The sequence below is a fragment of the Leucopleurus acutus genome (assembly GCF_964270905.1).
Source record: "Leucopleurus acutus genome assembly, chromosome: X".
NCBI lineage: Eukaryota > Metazoa > Chordata > Mammalia > Artiodactyla > Delphinidae > Leucopleurus > Leucopleurus acutus.
In genome coordinates this window covers 94,508,415-94,532,668 of record NC_139148.1, presented here as the reverse complement: position 1 = coordinate 94,532,668, position 24,254 = coordinate 94,508,415, and the positions used below count along the sequence as shown (strand labels likewise).

The 24,254-nt window shown below is 36.8% G+C and overlaps 1 protein-coding gene across 1 annotated transcript in view; it reads right to left on the bottom strand.

Annotated features, from left to right (window-relative positions):
• The window catches only part of COL4A5 (collagen type IV alpha 5 chain), a 215,668-nt gene that overhangs the window by 96,899 nt on the left and 94,515 nt on the right, over window positions 1-24,254 (bottom strand). Inside the window, exons 2-10 of the mRNA XM_082864798.1 lie at window positions 22,546-22,605; window positions 16,288-16,377; window positions 11,217-11,261; window positions 8,643-8,687; window positions 8,495-8,557; window positions 6,118-6,171; window positions 5,466-5,492; window positions 2,624-2,704; window positions 824-886 (exon numbers count right to left, since the gene is read on the bottom strand). Coding sequence (XP_082720924.1) covers window positions 824-886; window positions 2,624-2,704; window positions 5,466-5,492; window positions 6,118-6,171; window positions 8,495-8,557; window positions 8,643-8,687; window positions 11,217-11,261; window positions 16,288-16,377; window positions 22,546-22,605 — 528 coding nt within the window. The remainder of the gene's footprint in view (window positions 1-823; window positions 887-2,623; window positions 2,705-5,465; window positions 5,493-6,117; window positions 6,172-8,494; window positions 8,558-8,642; window positions 8,688-11,216; window positions 11,262-16,287; window positions 16,378-22,545; window positions 22,606-24,254) is intronic.

Below are 24,254 nucleotides of genomic sequence, written 5' to 3'. Positions count from 1 at the left end.
GATAGATCTTCTAGTATTTATCGAATGTTATTTCCTTCATTCATGAATAGAGGACCAATTGTCACAAGCAAAAATGTACACTCTATAAATGTATAATGAAAACTGTCACTTAAATATATGGTAGATGAGCGATAGAGTGGCATATGAGAAATTACTTTGACTGAAGTACAATTTTCTTGCCCTTTTAAGAGGGCAACAGCAGAGCTCTAAGTCTAAAACATGACTTGAATGAAATCTAAGTATTTCAGGGGTAAAAGTACTTACAATTTATTAGAGTAGAAAATGTAAGTGACCATACAGGTAGTAAAGTAAGAGAACTGGTTGCACATTCAGGGTCTTTATAAGTTTTTGCTTCTTTCCTGGGGAATACCAATCCTTATCCCATTGCACAGTGATTCACTACCCTCACCAATCCTACTGTTTTGTTACAGGTCCTTAAGAAATGAGAGCCATTTTTTTTTTTTTGTGAATACCTGTTTTGTGAATACCTCTTTAACAGCAAACCACAGCTTGAAGAAACATATTTCATCAAGTGACTAAAGAACTGCCTTAGAAGACTTCATAAGATGGCCAGAACTGACAAAATATTTTAAATCTTTCCTTTTGTGTACTTCATTTTTTCCATCTATAAAATGGAGCTATTACTTAGCATATATATTGTTCACCATAACACTGTAAAAACTCCCATAAATAAGAAAATTTAAGAAAACTATAGATCATGAACACTATAAATACATTATACTTTCAAGTAATACAAATAATATTAATATTTGTGAAAGAAATGAAAAGAAAAGGAGAAATGAAATTACAGAAGCAACCTTACCATCAAACCTGGTGGTCCTAGGGGACCAATTGGCCCTGGTATACCAGTGGGACCAGCTGGGCCCTGTTACAAAGGAAGTAAAGAAAAGGATGAGAAAAAAAAGTCTCACTGTATTGTATAAAGAACTAAATGGATGAAATTCTAACTTCAGTTGCCAGAATTCTGTTGTACATTTCTATAATTCTGAAGTGTTATAAGCAGAATTTTAAAATGTAGAAGAACAAAAGCATTAAATAACTATAAAGAAATTCAACTAAACAAAATGGGTGCATTAGAAAACTTATGTTTTACAGTGGTACATAACAAATGTGGGACAAACACATAGTAAGGAAGTTTTAAAATATAAAGCAATAACGATGGGCATTTAGTGGGGCTTTTATGCTAGAAATGGGAAGGGAAAGGCTACTAGATTCAAGGTGGCTTCTCTAATTTTAAAATAAAAATAAATAAGATTAAAGACAAAGAAGTAAGTGAGAATAACTGGGACAAAAGGTAAGGGAATGATATAACTCTTTTGGAACACAATTTGGCATCTTAAGGAGTTGAAATTTTGACTGCCCTGAAATCTAGTAATTTTATATCTAGGTATAAATCCTGGATTATTCTGTAATTTAAAAAAATCTCAAAACAACCCAAATATCCAACAATAGGAGATCAGAGAAACAAATTCTAGTATATTCAAATGAGGACTGTTATACGGAAGTGAAACTGAATGAACTACAGCCACATATAATAATACGGATGAATCTTAACATATCAAATAGAAAAAGTTGGAGAAAACTACACATAAATTTTGTATTATTTCAAAAGCTAAATACTCTTGTTTAAAGATATACGTATATATAATAAAACTATTTTTAAGAAGCAATGGAACACCCAGGATGGTAGTCACATCTTGGGAGAATGCAGAAGGATGTGGCTGCCAAGGAAACCACAGGTTGATTCAAAATTATTTGTAATGTTCTAGTTCTTAAACACTGTGTTGGGTTCATAAGTGTTCATTTGGTTGTTATGCTTCATAACCTACATATATTTTGCATGTATTCTGATATTTTCAAATATAACATAATACAAATTTATAAGAGATAAAAGATTGGGAGTACTTAAGAACATATGGATGGGTTATATCAAGTATGGAATGAGAAGGTGGCTAATGAAAAAAGTTCCTGAAATTGTATCTTAGTGATCAAATACTAGAAAGTACTGATTTTTATTTTTGGCAAAGGGATCAATCTTCATGAAAAATAAACCTCAAGAAATTAATTTCCTAATCTATAAATTCGCAAAAGTTATTGTTGTCTCCATGTATGTTATGTGTAGGCTGACATGACTATTTTTCTGAAGATTATACTTGATGTTCACTACGTATAAATTTTATTCTTTTAGCTTTCAAAATATGTTCATGTTATATATAACTGATAATGTTACAAATTATGTCTTCTAATATCTTAAATGGGAAACCCACAATTTTTATTTTTAATCAGACCATTTACTCCTACCACCCTACTGATCCCCACAGCATAGGAATAAGAATATAGAAGCCTATTTCTGCTGCGAAACCCCAAAGCAAAAATTTCCATGGAAACTGGACTCAGAGTTAAAAGAACAAAGTAGCGCTTCTTAAAATTCTCCCTGGTCCAGAATACTTTTATTTTCACGTACAAGGTATGCAATATCTATCAAACCTCAAGTGATAATTCCTATAACTAAAATAGAGAGTATTAAAGGCTGAGGATAAAAAAGTGATGCTGTGGTCTGATTTAATCAGTATAGCAAAGAAGAAAATCACCAGATGCTTACTTGTATTCCAGGAGGACCGGGAAATCCTGGATTACCCTTTGGCCCTGGCAGTGATGACATAATTATACTACCTGGTTCTCCCTGAAAGAAATCATCAATGGAAATTGTAAGTAATAGTTATGATACATGAAAACTGGCAAGAACACAAAAAAGTGATCTGAGAATTCAATCTGTCACAGAAGTGTCCCCAAAGATTAGGCGATCTCAGTAATGAACGTGAATAAATTTACCTTTTAAAGGAAAATGAGGAAGTGGCCAGAGTACGCTGAAGTACAGTCGATTTATTAAGAATCTGTCATACCTTTAGTTACTCATTCATTAAAAACATTTATTAAATATAAATATTTGCCAAGAATTATGTTAGGTTTTGGATGCTTTGTAGTGAAGAAGATAAACAAGACTTCTGTTCTTATTGTACTAATAATATACTGGGGAAATTCAGACCATAATGCATAAACAAATAAGATGACAAAATTTTCTGTTTAGGACTATAAAGGAAAACTACATGGTACATGATAAAGAAACAGTGGAGGGCTTCCCTGGTGACGCAGCAGTTAAGAATCTGCCTGCCAATGCAGGGGACACAGGTTCAAGCTCTGGTCCGGGAAGATCCTGCATGCCGCAGAGCAACTAAGCCCGTGCACCACAACTACTGAGCCTGCGCTCTAGAGCCCGCGAGCCACAACTACTGAAGCCTGTGTGCCTAGAGCCCGTGCTCTGCAACAAGAGAAGCCACCGCAATAAGAAGCCCATGCACCCCAGTGAAGAGTAGCCCCCGCTCACCGCAACTAGAGAAAGCCCACGTGCAGCAACAAAGACCCAACACAGCCAAAAATAAATAAATTAAAAAAAAAAAAGAAACAGTGGAGGACTAAAAAGAAATGATAATTGTGTGACGTGATAGAGGGGCTAACTATCGTTACAAATGGCGATCACATTACAAAATATAAATGTATCAAATTAACATGTTGTACACCTTAAATTTACACAATGTTATATATCAAATATATTTCAACTAAAAAAAAGAAATAGTGGAGGAAATTAGTTTGGGTAGTAAAGAAGGGCAATCTATGAAGTTAACATTCATGCTGAGATCTAAAGGATAATAAGGAGTCAGCCAGGTGAAGATGGGGGAAGAGCATTAGGCAGTGTAAGCAGCATGAACAAAGGACCCAGAAAGAGAAGAGTTTGGGCACATTCAAATAATTTAATACAGACAGGTGTGATCAGTGAGCCAAAGGAAAAATGGTTTAAGATACGGCTGGAATATGGGGCAAAGACCAGAATATGCAGGTCTTACAGGCGATGGAAAAGAATGTGAACTGTATCCTAGATGCAGTGGAAAGCCCTTGAAGGTGTATAAGGAGGGAGATTAAATATTTTTCAGTTTGTGAGAGTCCTTCATTATGCGGAAACTTCTTATATTCTTAGTGTATCCTGACTGATACTGACTCAACATTATTTAGGATTATGGCTTTTGGACTGTTGTATCTTTTGGTATGAAATGACATTATGCAATAGAAAGGCAATCTATTTGCTGGCAAACATGTCATTCAAATCAAATATTCTGTCTTGCTGTCCCACACCAGAAACAGAGCCAGGTCTGGCATTAGGAGCCATGGAGGCAGCAAAAACCTCTCTTCTGGGATTCAAGGTTTCTCCAAAAGTTCTGTGCTTCATAACAAGGAGGGAGATTAAATTATTGATTTACATTTTTAAAAGATCATTCTTGGCTGCTCTGTACAGAATAAATCAGGCTGGGAGGTGAGGGTGTGTGAAAAAAGAAACTAGTTAAGAGGCTACTACCTAGTCCAGATGAGGCATTATGATTAGTGTGGTGGCAGTGGAAATGAATAAAAGTGGATGAATCTATGATATATTTTACAAGCAAAATTAACAGTATTTAGAGATAGCATGGAATGAGGAGCTGTGTGAAGAAGTAAATAGTAAATGCAAATACTAACTCTCAGGTTTTGATACATGCAAAAGTGTACATGATAGTGATACAAATTTTAGAGATGGGGAAAACAGGAGGAACAGGTTCATTTGGGGGTCTGGGTTAACTTTGAGCATGTTAATTTGAATGTCTGGGAGATATCTGAGTGGAGATGGCAGGGAGGCTGTTTAATACATGCATCTAACACAGAAGAAAATTCTGTTTTAGACAAAGAAATGTAGGTGTTCCATAACTAGACAGCAATCAATAACATGAGCATTAATAATATTGCTAGGCATAGAAGAGAAGAAGGGGTCAGGACTGTGTCCTGATACCTGCTGGATAGAATAACATGAGCTTGCATAGAAGACTGCAGAATGACCAGAGATGCATAAGAAAAATCAGGAAAAGGTAGCGTCTCAGAAGCCAGAGAGAAAGAATATTTCTAGAGGGAGCAGGTGGTCAACTGTGGTGGTCCAGTGGCTGAGACTCTGCGCTCCCAATGCAGGGGGCCTGGGTTCTATCCCTGGTCAGGGAACTTGATCCCACATGCCGCAATTAAGAGTTCGCATGCCACAACTAAAAATCAAAGATCCCGCGTGCCACAACTAAGACCCTGTGCAGCCAAATAAATAAATAAATAAATATTTTAAAAATGTAATGAGGAAGGTATCAAAAAAGAAATGTGAGTCTGATATACACATTTGCAAGTGTATCAGCCCATAAAAGGTACTTAAAGCCACGAGAACAAAGGAGACTACTTAAGGAGAGCTCGTAAATGTGCACCTGCACAACTTCTAGAAGCATCCATTTTAAGACAGAAGTCAGAGACATTATCTGATTGAAGATGCAGGCTTTCTAAATATTTTATTCAAAATGTTTACCTTCCCAACATGAGATGCTTACCTTCATACCTGGGATCCCAGGAGGTCCCTATTATTAAAAAGAAAAGGGATTATTTTATATACATGAGAGGGGAGCAAGCAAAAGAACACAAATTGAATAGACTACTGTAAGATCATTCTGAGTACAAGGTATCTTAAGATACTTAGAGATGACATTTATATTAAATACCACAGAATCTTTAGTTTTACAGAGCAGAGAGCTCTGTGTATTACTAACTTCTTTTATAAAAAATCCTCTTCTTGGGCTTCCCTGGTGTCACAGTGGTTAAGAATCCACCTGCCAATGCAGGGGACATGGGTTCAAGCCCTGGTCCGGAAAGATCCCACATGCCGCAGAGCAACTAAGCCCGTGCGCCACAACTACTGAGCCTGCGCTCTAGAGCCCGCGAGCCGCAACTACTGAGCCCGCGCCCCGCAACAAAGAGTAGCCCCCACTCGCCACAACTAGAGAAAGCCTGTGTGCAGCAACGAAGACCCAACATAGCCATAAATAAATAAACAAATAAATAAATTTATATTAAAAAATCCTCTTCTAGTTTAGTATTTCAAAATGTACTACTTTGTTCCACATGAATGCACTGAGCTCACTTTCTACAATTCTGCTTCTTCTGTTAATTCCTGTGTTCATTATAATCCCGAATTTTATAACTTACTGGAGGACCCTGTAAACCAGGAAAACCGGGACTGCCTGGAAATCCACGTTCTCCCTAGAAGGAGTTAAAAATAAAGAGCGTGAGGAACAAAAAACAAAGCGTAGCTACAGCAACAAACAATGACTTATTGAAAAGATTTCTGTAAAAGCCATTTTGAAACATACCAGATTGCCAAAAATTCATTAGCCTTCACTTTCCAATTACTTCAATATCTACTATCCATATCAATTCAGCCTTCTAAGATACTTTTATCTCTACTCATCAATCCCAATCAGAAATAAAGAAAAAAAATCTTCTACCTTAGTCATTTTCTTCTGACAAATCCATTTTGAGACAATCATACCACAGATTCCTGGCCATCATCACATTTAATAGTTAATGATCTGCCCCAATTTCCTGCCCATGTATTATATAGATTTTTATTTTAACTGCCCTATTGCATTTTTCTTTCATCATAAACTATTTCAAATTATTTTTGTAAAGAGGAAAAGATGATAAGAAAGAACGCCATTAATATCACCAAAAGGACAATAATAGCAATAGTTCTAGCAATTGCAGGTCATTATGTTCTCTAGGCACCCAATTTTTCTCACTCCCTTTTGTGAAGTACTAATATGGACATTTGGTTTAGAAAACAAAAGCTAAAATTGCTGTAGAAGAACCCCAATGCAACCTCCTTTCAAATACCTATATGCCATAGTAATCTTAGAAACATCCTCGTCAGAGGCTTGAAAGAGTAAAATGATTACAGCTATGTGCCTTTGAGTTACTGTCCAATATCCCTCTCTCCACTACTTTTTACACATGGACAAAGTAGGCCCAGAGAGAAAGGGAGTGGCCTGTACACTGAGTTTAGAAGACAGAAAACAAAACAACCCATGTATTCTGGCTCCATCTCTAGGGTTCGTTCTATTAGTTACGTAGTTAGAAATATAAGAAACCATTTAATCTGAAAGTATACATAATAAATCCATTTTCAAAAACTTTGTTGCTCACATAATTGGGGGCCTCAAACACAAGCTAATCATGAGATCTGCTAAGGTGCTGCTTTAACAAAAAGAAAGAAAAGATCCCTTTAATCACACAGCATGCTATACTCATTGTAGATACATCTAGTCTTCAAAATTAAAACTGGCTAGTGGTCTGTTGCTCAAGGCGTGCTGGCAAAAAACAAACAAATTACCAGAATAGGCATACAAATGTAGCCTACCTTAACATGCAATGTGCCATGCAAACTAATTCCACATTGGTTCTATACTGTAAGGTCACCCCAAGCAGAAATGAAGAACTAAGCCTCACAAAACAAACCCACAATCAAAATCAAGATGATAATAATAATAATAAATAATGGCATTATTATTATTGGTAAGGGTCACAACGACTTGGAGAAATATTGGAGGTAAAAATATTTTATTGCCTTCAAGTATATACTACAACGATTATCACAAAACGTGGCCTCCCATAATGCAAAATAGTTTTTTTCAAGTTATTTTAAATATATGCCCTAATATAAAATATGACACATGTCATTAGTTAGAAAAATCTAGGGTATTTCATAAATAGTTTCACTGAATATTATGTGCAAAATGGAAATGCCAAAAGGATATACAGAAAATAATAATAAATTTCATTAATCTATAGGAAAATGAGAAAAGTGAGGGAAGAAGAAGCAGAAACAATAATATGTAAGCATTCAAAAAGAGCAGATTTTCCTCTTTTTTTTTTCTTTCTCTCATTTTATGTTAAATCCAAATAGTTGGAATTAGGATTGACTAAAGATAAGAAAAGTGGGTCAGGAAACGATGTTTGTAGTATGTGAAGTTTTATTTTTTCACTTGTTAAATTCATTATTTTCACTGATGGAGAAGTTTCAGGTTTCATACTAATAGTTTATGGTAAAAACTGATGTGATATATTACATATAGATTTTTAAGATTTTTCTTAAGGAAGTTATTAGGCAAGGTAAAGAAGTTTTAAGAATATGAAAGATTTGAAAACTTAAACTGTACCTAGTTGTTTAAAAAAGACAAAGCTAATGAATGACATTCACAAGTATTACTCTTAACAACCGATACAATATTTGAAACATATATATCCTAATTCCTTTTTAACTCTCATCTTACTTTACACTAAAGTCAAAAAAAAGGATTTGGTAAATAATCTTCAACCCAATGCAATATCCCAGCTAATTACACAAGCTTCAAGAATTACTGATGTTTCAATATATTGAAAATGTTAACTGAGAACATATCCTATGTCTGTCCTAGACATGAAGCTACTATATCTCTTCTTTGACATTCTTCATATTGATTCCTTGAAATTTTTAAGTCTATTATTATCAAGCATATTGCTTAAGATTAAGTCAAAGAAATCTCACCTTGGTTCCATTGCATCCAGGGATACCTTGAGGTCCTGGGGCCCCATCATGGCCTGGCATTCCCTTTGAAAGGGGATATAACACATGTATAATATTTCTTAGATTACTTTTTAAGGGATTTTAAAATAAGAAGCCAAATCCTACTTACAGGAAGACCTGGTGTCCCTGGAAATCCAGGAAGTCCAGGAGGACCCTATAAAAGAAATAAATTCCTTGAATCAAATAATAATCAGTAACAATAAAATAATATCCTACCTAAGGGAATTATGAGAATTACATTTAGAATAGCAATGGACAAAATGTGTTTCATTGATTATTACCACTCGTTCTTTTAAACACTATAGAAAAAACTCCTATATGTGTTTAAAAATCTCTTTTATAGAAAACTATAGAAAAAAACTCCTATTTGAGGGAGCATTGCCTTTATTGCACTTAGTAGGAGCAGGCAAATTAGTGGATGAAAGGTCTTTTCTAAAAGACAAAGTGATTCTCCCAGGTTTATGATGAATATTGAATTCAGGAGGGTATGGGTATGTGGCAAATATATCTGCCCCTGAGAACATCAATGTGATCATCCACAAAATTCTTTAATCAAATTCCCCTGTCAGGATTGGCAAAAATACAAGTTTGACAAAACTCTCTGTAGGTGAGGCTATGGGGAAAAGGTACTCTCATACAACTGCTAATGGGATTTAAACACCATGGAGAGAAATTTGGAAATACCTAACAAAATTACACATGTATTTATTTACTCTTCGAAGAAATTCATATCTAAGAATCTATCCCAAAGGTACACAAGAAATTATGAAACAAAATATGAAATTCAAGGTTACTGACTGAAGCATTATTACAGCTAAAGTCTAGAAATGGCCGTATAACCATATTTATAGCTAAAGGTTAGAAACCTTTAGGTTCTAACCTAAATAGGGACGTGACTAAATAAATAGGGATATGACTAAATAAATTATGGTACATCCGCATAATATAAAACTATGCAGCTGTTAAAAAGAATGAGCAAAATCTCTGTACATTGAAATATGTAGTGATCTCCAGGATATAATGGTAAGCAAAAGAAACAAAGTGTAAGTAGTGTATATAATACACTAACTTTTTATAGCAAGGGTAGCGATACTAAACAATGAAAAGATAAACAGAAAATAATAAAAATGATTACCTCTGGGGGAAGGCGGAAAGAGAATAGGGAGATGGAAGGAAGGATAGGTAGCATCTCTGACTATACCTTGTCTTATAGAACAATGTAAATGTTTTAAATAATGAAAAATTAGAAAGCGGTAAAAAGGAAATCGTTAAAACTTGAAAGCAAACTGGGACCAATGAACCTAATGTACAGCAAGTTGTGGACAGTAACCATACAGAGAAGAGAATTACTTCAAGTGTCTTTAAAACATGATATTTTGACTGAAATTAGTCAATTCAAAGGGGAAAAGAAGAACAGCAAAGAAATAATTAGTGGCATTTAAGAATTCTATTACTAGTATTAAAATTGAAATGGTTGTTTTATTTGCATATTGTTATTTTGAAGCTATTTAGTTTCAACAGTGCTTAGAACATAGTTAATGGTAGCTATAGCTATTAAGAGATATGATTATTATGAAGAGCTTTAATAGTATACTGATATTCAGTTACTACAAAAAAACATAGATACATGTCTGCTAAAATAAACTAAGAGTTTTGAGTTTCCTCCTTGCTTTTCCAGTGCCCTACCCACACCAGTCATAAGCAGCACGTAAGGCAAGCTACATGTTGTTAAGACGTAGATAGCAAACAGACTGTTTTAAATATTTATATAAAATGTGTACATCTACTAAATTTCTGGAGATCCAGAAGATCAGAATGTTTGTCTTTGTAACACATAGCCACCGCCCATATATTTTATATTCAAATTCAGGGACCTTGTCAATCCATGACAACAGAATTTCAGAGCTAAAAGGGACCTTGGAGATTGTGTTGTTTGACTCTCTTCAATTTAACAAATGAAGAAACTGAGGCTCAAAAAGTTAAATATGATTTTCCAAAAGCCAGTACTATTTTTAAACGTCACAGTTTCCTCCCAAATCTAAAACACACTGAAAAGTATATATCAACCTAAAAGCTTTTCAGAAAAATTACACTAAATGTGCACTTCAATTTTGAGACACATCCTGATTTCCAGAACATTAAAACTTGAAAAATCATACATCTTAGAACTGAGGAAATATTGTATTCTTCCAAAAATAGTTATTCTTTAACCTAACGGTTTAAACTAGTGCTTCACAAACTTGTTCCCTTCAAGACACACAAATAAAATTATAATATTTGTATGTAGGACCCGGGGAGTGTACACAGCCTGATGTGATCGATCAGCCCTCTGAACCCAGAGGACTGAGATGATCGCACTGGTTGGGAAGTTCTGCTTTAAATCACCTGTATGATATATATTTTTAATAAACTGAAAAATTGTTGTAATTCAACACTTTCTATTTCTTAACCAAAAGTCTTCCTTCATTAGTTTAAACAGACATCTGGATATATAAAGGTAACTATCAAAATACTAGAGAAAGGCTAATTGTAGACATATACAAACTCTTAAATTTAACTTTTTAAAGGCTTCAGTTTTCTTTCTGCATTTCAATATGAGTCTTTTCTAGTTGCCTCATAACACTTCATTTGCTTCTTCTCTATTTTGACCAACAAAGCATTTGATACAGCAAATATCACTTACTCTGATCCCTTTTGGTCCTGGTGGCCCTGGAATTCCATCACTACCCTGAAAAATACAACATATTTAGTTATTTTTCCTTCAAAAATAGCCCTCAAATAACTAATTTTAGACTGTAAACTGAGACACATTTTTGTGAACCTTTGTGAAAGTTAGTGAGACACTTACATGCCCAAGGAAGAAGCATGTATTATTGAGACTGAAAGCACTGAGGTAAGTCAGATGCTAAAAGAAATGCCTTTATTTACTGAGAAGAAAACTGTTAACATGTAGAAGAAACTTTATACCTGTAAAGTTAATTATGAAGCATGCAAGAAAAGAAAGATGAAATAGTAGTATAGATATTCCCCAAATCATGGAAAACCCAAGATAGTTAAATGAAAAACTATAATCAATAAGATAATTCAGTAAGGTAACTGTATATAAAATTAATATGAAGAATTAATAGCTTTCTTATATACCAACAACTACCAGTTAGAAAACATAATGGAAGAAAATGTGCAATTTACAATAGCAGAAAAAGATAAAATATTTAGCAATGAACTGAGCAAGAAATGTATAAGATTCGTAAGAAGAAAATTTTAAGACACTTCTGAAGTTCAAAAAGGAAGACTGGAACAAATGGAAAGGCATTCCATGTTCCTGGATAATAGGATTCAACATTAAAAAAGTCAATTATCAACAATTTAGTTACATTGAGAAAAATTCTGAAGAAAAAAAAAGACCAATGAGGGGACACTAGTACTGGCAGATATAAAAATATAGCATAAGATGTCAATAATTAAAATAGTTTGGTTCTGATATTTGAATAACCAGACCATTGGAAGAGTATGAAAAGTTGAGAAACAGGTCCATATATTCATGTGAATTTGGTATATAATGAAAGTGGCATTGCAAATCAGTGGGGAAAATTACATTGGGACACACTTGTGAGGACATTTGGAAAAAAAAGTGGAACTTACATCACAAACCATACCAGGATGAATTGAAATCAATAAAACATTCACATGAAAAAAGTGAAACTATTAATATACTGGAAGAAAACATGGGAGAATTATTTTATACTCTTACAGTGGGGAAGGCATTTAATATTCAAAACCCAAATGCCACAAAAGACCTCTGATAAACAAAACACACACACACACACACATAAATATACACATACACATGCACACACCCATCGAAGACAAATGACAAACTGGTGGGATATAATTGTAACTCACAACACAGATAAAGGGCAATCTCCCTAAAATATAAATAGCTCGGTGAAATATGAAAACACCAACAATCCAGTAGAAAAATGGGCAAATGGTATAAATAGACAGTTCACAGAAATGAAAAGATGCTCAATCTTATTTTTAATAAGAGAAGTGCAAACTAAAAGTACATTGAGAGGCCATTTTTCATCTAACAGATTGGCAAGAATTCAAGTTTCATAATAGGATTGGGTGAAGCTACAGGGAAATTGATCTTCTTGTACATTGCTGAACCAAGGATAAATCATACAACTTCTTGGGTGGCAATTTGGCGATATCCACAAAAATATATAAATACATGTATGCTCTGATCCAGCAAAATCACTTCTAGTAATCTTAGAGATAATCCCTTATTGGGGAAAGAAAATCTATTTAAATTGTACATCATAGCAGCACTGTTTGTGGTAGCAAAAAATTGAAAACCACCTAAATGATCATCAATAGGGAACTGGCTTAATGAGTTATGGTTTATACACACAATATAATACAATGCAGTTATAAAAAATGAGGAGGTTCCGTGTATACTGATATGGGATATCTACAATGTATATCAAGTGAAAAACAAAGGTCAAACAATGTGTTGGATACCATTTTATAAACAAAGGGAGGTAATAGTGTGTATGTGTGTATATGCATGTATGTGCATGTATATATTTGTATCTGCACACATATTCATAGGAAATTCTTGGGCATATTCACAAGAAAATAACATAAGTGGATGCCCATTAGGAATATGTAGAACTCAGTGGCTAATGGACACAGTGGAAAGGAGATTTTTTTCATTGTATGCCCTTTTTATGTTAATTTATTTTGAACAAAATGAATATATTATCTATTGAAAATCAATTAAATTTTATTTTTAAGAATAAAGAAATCCTTTGGTAATCTTTATATATACACTCCTATATATATTTGTTTTATATATATTTACTTTCATATATGAGTATACAGATTAAAGAATAATCCTACAAAATTTTTGACTTGGTATGTATGTTAACACATACACATATGCCCGAATACCCAATCACATAAAAAGTATAAATTCAGCTATGTTGGGGAGCATGAAGTCATACTGAAGATAGAAGCAGAAAATGCTTCTAATTCAACATCCCCAAAGTTTAGAAAGCAGTCAAACCTCCTCCTTTTATGGATATAGAAATGGAATCACAGCAAAAGACTGGATTGCTTTCTAAATTTAAACTGCATACAACCACACATTTAAAAATTATCATACTATTGTACAATAGTCCCAGTTAATGCTAAACTATTTCAAAAAATCTGATGTAGTTAGCTCTTTTTTATTTATTTATTTATTTATTTATTTTGCGGTAAACGGGCCTCTCACTGCTGTGGTTTCCCCCGTTGAGGAGCACAGGCTCCAGACGCGCAGGCTCAGCGGCCATGGCTCACGGGCCCAGCCGCTCCGCGGCATGTGGGATCTTCCCAGATTGGGGCACGAACCCGTGTCCCCTGCATCGGCAGGCGGACTCTCAACCACTGCGCCACCAGGGAAGCTCTTTTTAATCTGACCTAAATCTTTATTAGACTTGCCACCTCTCACTGAGCATAGTGTGCAAGAAACTCAGCCCCAAATCTCAGGTAAACTCAGATACAAGAAATGTAACTTTATTTTTCTATGGTTCAACTTAATTTCTATTTCAAAGCACCCATTTCACTAAGATGGCTGCAACTGAACCTCAGTTAATTGGACTTCCCACCTCATTTTCACAAGCCTGTGCCTAAGCTATGGAGGGCTTAAGTAGTTCTGAGATGTTGAGGGGTGGGACAGTCTAGTCCAAGCCGGAATCCATTGAGATGTCCCATGCCAGCAGTCTACATGGACTGCTGCTGAGTTAGTGCTTAATTCTACCCACTTGACTCTTTCAGATCCTTCTGCTATTTCTGGGTGCACAAGAAACATTCTGCTATTTTGCACCTCATTGGACATAGGAAATTCTGTTGTATGGCCCATCTACTTAAATTTTATGCAGTCATTTAGAGTCTTGCCTTTTCCTCAGTGTAAAGTTCTACTCAGGAAATTTAGCACATGTCCCTTCTGCTCTTGAATCTAATAAAACTTCCTTGGTGTACTGCCACCTCCTCAGAGATCATGCTCAAGCCTATTCCCACAATCTATGCTATGGTATAGTTAAGTGTTAAAAAGTATTTGTGCGTTTAAATTAATTTTCCCCCTTTACTCAGAGGACTACTTGATGAGTATCCATTTGATTTCCTTAATGCTCTAATGACACAATGTACCACTATTCCATGAAATAAAATTAGGAGAAAAGGGTTTCTAAACCACTATTATTTTCCAGGAAAATGAACAGAACTGGCCCTTTCATATATCGGTTCATCAGTCAAAGAGCCGTTAAAAAAAAAAAAAACAGAAGCTTTTCCCAGTCTTAAAATTCACTATTATCTCTTCACATCCTATATCTTAACATGCATATAAGATGCTATCCTTGCTCGTGGTATAGGAGAAACTGCCCACACAGCAGTCAATGGGGAAAAGTATTCCCAACTGACAGGATAACAGCACCTTTGGATCTATGAGCCTGGGTACAGGAGAGGGAGAGTGTAAGGATATATTGTCTCCTTCTTTCTCTCCCACAGAATAGCCTGTGTGACTTCCACCTCACCAAATTCATTGATACACCTGTCTCAGATAGCTGCCGCCACTGTAAATTTGACAAACTGGTAGACATGTCTCTCACCACCCAACCCCATCTATTCCTGGCTTGGTAATGTTTGGAGCTTATGGTTACACTCACTCCTCCAGGCAGGCCTGATTGTCCTGCTTGGAATAATTTTGATCATGACCATGATCCACTGGAGCCTCAGATTAACTACCTATTTTTTGACATAACTCCTCAAAGCCCAACCCATTCAGGTCCACGTTGGAGTAACCTATGTTTCTCATTTGGGTCCTGAAAAATCAAGAAATGGAATCGAGGAGTCTGGCTCCTGGCTAAAGACCTGTGTGTGATTTTTCAGGCCCAACCATAGGTAAGCCTCATAGAGAAAAGCTGCCCATCCCACACCAGAATTAGTGCACAGCCAATGCATGTCAGTCTCTGAAGGGAACTGTAGTAAAGGAGTCAATCCCCCTGGCTGGTCATGCTCTTATGCATATCTGCAGTGAAAGGCCTCTTTACATGGAACCTTGGTGAAGACGTCTTCATTCAGAGAGGGGGAACCTTGAGGACATTTTTTCTGTACTCTGACTCAGTAGTTCTCCACCCCTAGCCCTTCCCCCCTCCCTTCTTTCATCCCGCTGTCAGGTATACTAAAAAACAGCAGTTTTTTGCTCCAAGCTCCCTAAGCAGTGAAACAATTCCCTGTGTCTGTGCTTATCCATTTCACCCTCACTGGCACTGTTCCATGAGGAATAATGGAAGAGTGGGGGAGTCCACGCTTTCTCTGGTTTATGTTTTGCTTATACACACTGTCACGGTTAAGTGACTAAAGCCCTGACTGTTACTTTCATGTTGGCTTGTTGTCTTAATCAGTACTCTGACACCTGGCAGTTAAGCTCTCTCCAGCTCAGCTGAGCTCCTGACAGGACTTAATTTTTGTCAAGGATCCCAATGACCACACACAATTAACAGCTTCCAAAAGCATTTGAATACAGCAGTAATATTCAGCTTTTTTAAAAAAACAACAACAATGAAGGATAGATTCTTGGCCATTCTATTGTTTTATTTAAATATTAGTTTCTGGCTATAATTCAGTAACTTTTTAATTGATTTGACACCTGTCCCACATTAAGATGGCTTAATTCCTTTGGTATTACTGGCTGGTAATTTGGCACATACCTTTTGTCCCCGAGGCCCTGGCGGCCCTTCTGGACCTGGAAATCCAGGCAAACCTGGATGGCCTTCCAAACCTGGAAATCCTCTCTCCCCCTGCAATTGAACAAGAATGGAAGACCAAGTCATTTGTGAATTTTCAAGCACAAACATGGTTGAGATTCAAAAACATCAAATGACTATCTAAAGAAGACTAAATTAATTTAATTATGCTAAGTTCAGAGTGTCCACTAACATGGAGAAACCTGTAAGATAGGAGTGGAAAGATACAAATCACTCTGAATTTATATCATATTTGGTAATGTAATCTCTTGCTTTCTCGTAAAAGTAAAAAGCTTATCAGAAATGAAGTTTATATATACTGACATCAAGAATTTAACAGGGAAGATGGCAACAAATCCAGGAAAACAGGAATGAAGGGGTTACATGAAATAAGTATGGTGCAGGGATGAAGAAGTGCAAAAGGAAAACATCAGAGAAGATTTCAGGTTTGCTGTGGAGTACAGAGGTGCAGGATTATTCAGAATGGAAATTCATTTGCTGATTAGCGATGAGTTAGCTAGAAAAAGGCTCTATAACATCAAAATTTTTATATTTTTCTCTGACTGTAAAATCAATACAAAAAGGAATCAATGTTTGTTGTAGAGGAAAAGAAAAAACCACCAGCAATTGTGACTCAAGTCCCAGTTCTGACCACAGCACTTATCAACACCAGCACAGGAGGGCTGTCTACCTACTAGTGAGGGTCTACTAGGTCTACATCTTATCACCATCTGTCAGGAAAGGCTGCCTGATGTGCATATCTATACAACCAGATAGGTGGGTGTTGCAGGGTGACCATGTATACTAATATACCATTAGATAGACACATTAGGGTTAGTTAACTTGCATACAGTCAATTTATATTAAGAGTGTGAACCCTAACATCTCTAGGGGATCCAGTCACAGAAAGCAAATTCATCACTGTTAAATTTAAGAACCCTAAGGGCTCACAGCTCCGTGGCATGTGCTTCCAACTGCAGTGCTGCAAGCAGTTCCTCTACTTTCCTAAGGCTTGAAGGTGGAGTCTCCGGCCAGAGGCTCTGGACCTTGTTCTGGGAACCCTCTTCTCCCCAGATCCTATCCACAGTGACAGCCTAGGCAGCACCTGAGAAAGAGAAAGCATCCATATCTACAAGGCAACTGACTAATGGGCCATTAGAAGCACTTACCCTTGGAGGTTAAGGTACAATAGACTTTCATTCATAATCCCAGTATGTGTGTGTATCTGTGTGTGTCTGTGTGTGTGTGGCAACAGGGGGTAAATACTAAGTTTAGCCTAGATAGCTTAGATGATCTTGTATTGAATAACTTCTTATGTTGAAGCATCCTACAATAAATATAAGCCCTTTGAAAAGGCTACTTCTGATCAGTTTTCACTTATTACTTCAAAGCAAATGAAGCAAATGTTAGCCAGTTAAAGGTAGGCCTAAACATTCCTGTAGCTTTGACAATAATTATTATTGACATATTACAGCATTTTCTCTCTATTTTCTATAAATATATCTCTTGTTTTAATTGCTCATAGAATTATGATAATTTAGTATCCATCAATCTCCATGTCATTATTTCGAAGGAAATAGAACAAGAGAAGAAAAATAAAAGATTCAAAAATTTTAGAGCTGGATTGGCTCAAATCATTACATAGCCCATATTGGCAGAGCGGGTAGTAGAAATCTGACCACAAGTGCCAGTCAGAAAGTAAGCTAGAAGGAAAAAGACAATCTAGTTCGAGTATATTTCCATAAGTGGAAAACACAGCTACGTTTTGGGATCTCCGCTAGTATTTAGAGCATATCTCTGCCAAAACTCGAGAATAATGCTTGAAGAGAGCTATATTTTCTCAGAAGCAAAACTGCTACCCAGGCTATAGATATGAGAGGAATACACTAGAAACTGAAAGTAGAGAGTGCTAAAAAGCTTAACTGTGCTGGGATTATTAAAAACCATATACCTATACCAGATACTTGTCCTGAAATCTCACACTATAGTCAAACGATGTTGTAGTCCTATCTAGCTGACAGAGCAATATTATACCACAGAAGATAGAAGGGCAATTACTGGAAAGCAGCAAAAAGAATTGCAATAGCAATCCCCAGCCTTTGAAAGGTAGAAAGTTTTCCTGCAGTAGAAACTATAGAAGGCTTCCATGAGGAGAGGGTGCCAGGAGGGTCCTCTACCTAATTCCTAATACAGATGGCAGGGAAGGCTGACATTTGTTATGTGCCTACCCTTTGCTACTGGTTGTCAGGCAATTATTTAATCCTTACAGCTACCTACATTTTACTGTAATTTTCTAACACTCACTAACACAGAAAATGGTGTAGAACATCTATTTCTGAAGGTCAAACTTTAAAAAAACCTGGTTTATGCTGCCTGCCCATATTTGAATAAAAAATCAGTCTTATTTTTCTTTATGGAATAATATTCTTCTCCCCCTGCCTGTCCTTTAAATATTGGTATTTCTCTGGAGGCCCTTTTTGACCCTTTCTCCCCCTTTCCCTGGGAAAACTCAAACATCAACACATTTTTCCCTAAAAACTGGGCTCACAGGGCCAACTGTCTTAAACATCTCCTCTTGAATATCACACAGATGTTAAAAAAGAAAAAGAAAAAAAAGAAACAGGCTGGGACCTGGGACCCTTTGCTACAGTGTTGCAATGCTTGCACCTGGACACAGCTCTCCTGGAAAAACAACACACAAAGAAACTATATGGGACTAAAAATAACTGCACGCATGTGCAGTTGGGGCAAATTCTGGACCCAAAAAGATACAAAAGATCAAAAAACTCAACTGCCACTTTTGAAGAGCCTGGAGCAAAAACAGGGTGTCAGGAGTAAAAGCAGGGTACTGAGCATGCCCCCTGCACACACCACCACCAGAGGGGTGGGCAAAACACCTAAGCCACCCCTCTGGCCCGACCCCTGGATGCACCCCTACCCCTGCTGCAGCAGGGGCCTCAGTAAGGCCTTGCCTTAAGAAAAAAAAAATCCATGATGTATTTTCGTAAATGCTTTCTTTGCATCTGCTGAGATAGTTACATGGTAGGCTTATTTATGTTTAAAATTTGTATTTAGGGGGCTTCCCTGGTGGTGCAGTGGTTGAGAGTCCGCCTGCCGATGCAGGGGACGCGGGTTCGTGCCCCAGTACGGGAAGATCCCACGTGCCGCGGAGCAGCTAGGCCCGTGAGCCATGGCCGCTGAGCCTGCGTGTCCGGAGCCTGTGCTCCGCAACGGGAGAGGCCACGACAGTGAGAGGCCCGCGTACCGCAAAAAAAAAAAAAAATTGTATTTAGTCTTTTAATATGGTGAATTATAATTTTGGTTTTCAAATGTTAAACCAACCATGCATTCCTTGCATAAACCCCACTTGGTAAGAACACATTATCCACTTTATATGCCATTGGATCTGATTTGCTAAAATTCTGTTCTTCATTTCTGCATCTATGTTAATGAGCTATAGTTTAATGATTTTTAAAATTTTATCTTTGTCCGGCTTGGGTATTAGGGCATATTTGTTTCATAAAATTAGTTGGACATCAGCCCGAATGCTTCCTGTAAGGAACGGCACCAAGAAACGGAGGAGAGCTTCAACAAGCTTTATTTGGGAACGCTCCCGGGCGAGGTTCACTGGTCCGAGAGAAAGGGGCCAGAGAAGTCGCGCCCGGGCGAGGGTTTGGGCAGCATTTATAGAGGAAGAAGGGAAAGGGGTGTGGTGAATCCGGGAGGGCGCAGGTTATTCCTTATTTGGTGGTCTTTCCGGGTATCGTGGCAATATCTGGTGCCGGTCACATCAGTCTTGGGACCGTTAGTCCCGCCCCTCGAAAGGCGGGAAGGCTGGGCCGGGTGGAAAGTCCCCAGGTCAGTTCCTGGAACTGGGTGGTCCGGAAAGTCTCCAGGTCAGTTTCTGGAACTGGGTGGTCCAGAAAGTTTCGGTCTGATGCAACCTGTGAGTCTGATTGCGTTCCCCTGCCTCGGGCCAGTTGGCCTTACACTTCCATTTTCTAAGTTTATGCAAGATTGATATTGTCTCTTACATAAATGTTTCACATAATTCATCAGTGAAAACTTCTGGACTGGAATTTTTATGTGTGTGTGGGAAGAGTATGATAATTCAATTTCCTTAGCAGATATAGGGCTAGTCATATTTTGCTTCATTTAGTTACTTAGTTTTAGGTAACGTGTATTTCTCAAGTTATTTGTCCATCTTTCTTCAGTGTTCTTCATTCTGCTGTTAAAAGCCCACCTGGTAAACTGTTCTTTCTTATATTTTGCTTTTCAAATCTAGATTTCCCTCCTTTTTATTTCACAATTTCCAATGCTCTGTTGCGATTCTCTATCTGTTCACTCATTATTCGCAGAGTTCCCTTTAAATCAACAAATATATTTATCCTATCTGCTTTAAATCTTTGTCTAAGAATTCTAACATCTGTGTTATTTCAGAGTTAGTTTTCATTGATTGGTCTTTTTCTTGACCATGGGTCGCTTTTACTTGTTACTTCATGTCTAGTAAGTTTTAATTGCATAGTGGACATTGTAGTTATTAATATATACACATACTGGATTGTTTTATATTGTCTAAAAAGTATTGAACTTTTGTTTTAGGAAATAGCTAACTCAGCTGAACTAACACTTAAAACTCTGTTTTCCTTTCAATGGACAGCAGTTAAGTCTGTGTTCACTTATTGCAGGCTTCCAGCTGTTCCTTCTTGCTGGGTTGCATGAATCCTCCCCTATACATATAAAGTCCAGGGTCCAACCAAGTATTTGGGCTGCATTTACAAGCAGATTTTTGGTCTCTCCATTCTGTGACTCCCTCCATTCCAGCATATCTCCCATCATTTTCCAGCCATTCTGGCATCCTCAATTCTGTCCTGGAATTCTCAAGCCACTGAGACTTTGTTTTTCTGTCTGGGTTCTTGCCATCCTTTGCCCTGCAGACTGAAGCGCCCACCCAGGAGAAAAGGCACATAAGTGCAAACTTGCCCACTGTACTTCCCTTCTTTAAAAGACTCCTCTCTACTTTTTTCCTACTTTGGCCACTCTCCTGTACTATTAAATAGTTGTTATAGTTTGTCCAGAGTGTTTACTTCTTATCTTAAGGAGAGTTAATCTGATAAAAGTCATTCTGCTAATATCAGAAATGAATCCCTCTTGGTGTTTTTACTGCTACAGAAAGTAGCTTTACTATAAAACTATTCCCCTCAAGCTAATGTTATTCAAATAAGCGTTCTGTATAACACTCTTCAATTATTATTAATAGGTGTTCCGTTAGAAGGAAGGAAAGTGGGTTAAATGGTTAAATAGAGCTTGGAAATACAGCACTGCAAAACAAACAAATAGGTTTCTTTACTCCAGAACTTTTAAACACCTTTAGTATGCTAGTGTACCTTCTATATGCCTAAATGGAATATGCTCTTGAGATACTATCCCAAACTTTTTCATATATCATTAGTAATATTCAATAATTCATTCAAAAATATTCGCTGAGCCCCAAAGAGTGAAGACTAGGGTATGATCACCTTCCTCCTAGTACAATTCCTTTTTGGCCACAATTCACTATCCCTTTTTAATCTTCTGTTTTCAATGTCAGTCACTGATTCACAGTGGCTAGGTTTATGCTATTTAATCATCACCAATACTTACTTTGTAATCATCATATCTATATAATAGGGATGCTGTTGTGGTTAAAGTGAGATGAAAACAGAGATAGACCATCCTTAACTTAAATGGATTAGATAAAAATACATGAAACACATGAAATTGTATGGTAACTAGCACAGATTAGTAGCCTGATAAATGTTTGGTTCCTTAAGAATTTTGCATTCTTTTGCCTATTAAGTCATTGACTGCAACAAGCTTCATCAGAGGTTGGCAGACTCCAGCTCTCAGGCCAAATTCAGTCAGATCTCTGTTTTGTATAGTACAAGAGCCAATAATGTTTTTACACTATTAAAGGGCTACTTTTAAAAAAGGAGAAAATTATGTGACAGAGACCTTATGTGCCTCACAAAGGCTAAATTATTTACCATATGTATTTTTACAGAAAGTGTTTGCTGATCTCTGAGATATAGTCTAATCCTTAAAGCAATCTAAAATAAGCAGTAGAGTAAAATTCATTTTATTTAATTAGATGCTGAGGTACAAGCCCTGTTTTTTTAAAAAATATTAAAATCATGATTTTATTGGTTTTCCAAGTTTTTTAAGGCTCATCTCATATCTTACCTTTTCTCCTTTTATACCACTACAGTCACACTTTGATCCTGGAGAACACCCATAGCAAGCCTATAAGGAAGAGAAAAGGGGAGGAAAATCATTAAATATGAACCTGAAAACCAGACTCTGACTTATAGCTCAAATGAATTCAATAATCCAAACTTGTAAAACAACTACCAGAAAAACATCTGAAAGGATATATACAAAATTGCAAACAATGGTTACCTCTGGGGAATCTTTCATCTTTTATTGTATACATTTCTGTTTGAACTTTTCAAAATGAGCAAATACTTATAATTTTAATCTCCCATTGCGGAGCACAGGCTCCGAACACACAGGCCCAGCGGCCATGGCTCACGGGCCCAGTCGCTCCGCGGCATGTGGGCTCCTCCCGGACCGGGGCACAAACCCGTGTCCCCTGCATCGGCAGGCGGACTCTCAACCACTGCGCCACCAGGGAAGCCCAAAAAATGTCTTTTTATAAATGAAAAAGAAATCCATACAACTTCCCTGTAATATGATTTTCAGCTCTAAGGAACTCATTTTCTCTCCTAACATCACTTATAAGAAATTACCTCTCAATCTATATTAGCAAACACCTCGGCAACTAGCCAAAGATGCCTGCCACTTAAAGTCCCTTGCTCTTCTGCATTCATGAGCATGAAATACATACTGTCTTTTACCACCTTTCTTTTCTTTGCTTCCACTATTTCATCACTAGTAGCTCAGTCTCTAATAGCTCCAAGCTTTACCACAAAAGTTGTTCCCACAGCCTAGGTGTCCTAAATAGCCACTCGTAACAACTTCATTCACTCATATGAGGAATTGAGGTACTAGAGCCAGAAAAATATACTCCTCCAAAGTAAGACCCTGTAGGACAAGAAGACAATAGATGATGTCTGCCATCCAGAACTATCCTTTACTCTGGCATGAAGCTGAACTGCTTAGAAAAACAAATAGTAATTAGTTTAACATATGTAGATAGCTCAGCATTTATGTACAATAAGGGGTTACGCTTCTCATCAAATAAGAGAAATTTTTATGTGATGTAAATACCAAATAATGTTTATCAATGTTCAGCCATGGGAGACTATGAATTAAAATGTACGATAGCCTCTGTCCCATCATTCCGCGCTTTCCTTTACTCCAATCACTACCAGTGTACCTTCCCCAATCCTTAACAAACTACTAACCTTGTCCTTCCGGTTAGAAATCCTAACCCACTCAGCTGCAACTCGAAGTCACCCTCATACTGAAACTCCTTTTCCTGATTGTAACAGCAAACTACAGGGGCTTGATGTTGGGGGAAATTTCTCATGCACATTGCAAAAGACTGTTCCAATAACAGATGTGAACTTGACATTTCTAATTGAAACAGTTATATAGCCACTATTTATTATACATAGGTGATTAGGTTATATACTCTGCTTTTAGTACTATATGCCAACTACATTAAGAGTTAAATAGACTTATTTTTATTTTTTTAACATCTTTATTGGAGTATAATTGATTTACAAAGGTGTTAGTTTCTGCTTTATAACAAAGTGAATCAGCTATACATATATCTGTATCCCCATATCTCCTCCCTCTTGCATCTCCCTTCCACCCTCGCTATCCCACCCCTCTAGGTGGACACAAAGCACTGAGCTGATCTCCCTGTGCCATGCGGCTGTTTCCCACCAGCTATTTTACATTTCGTAGTGTATATATGTCCATGC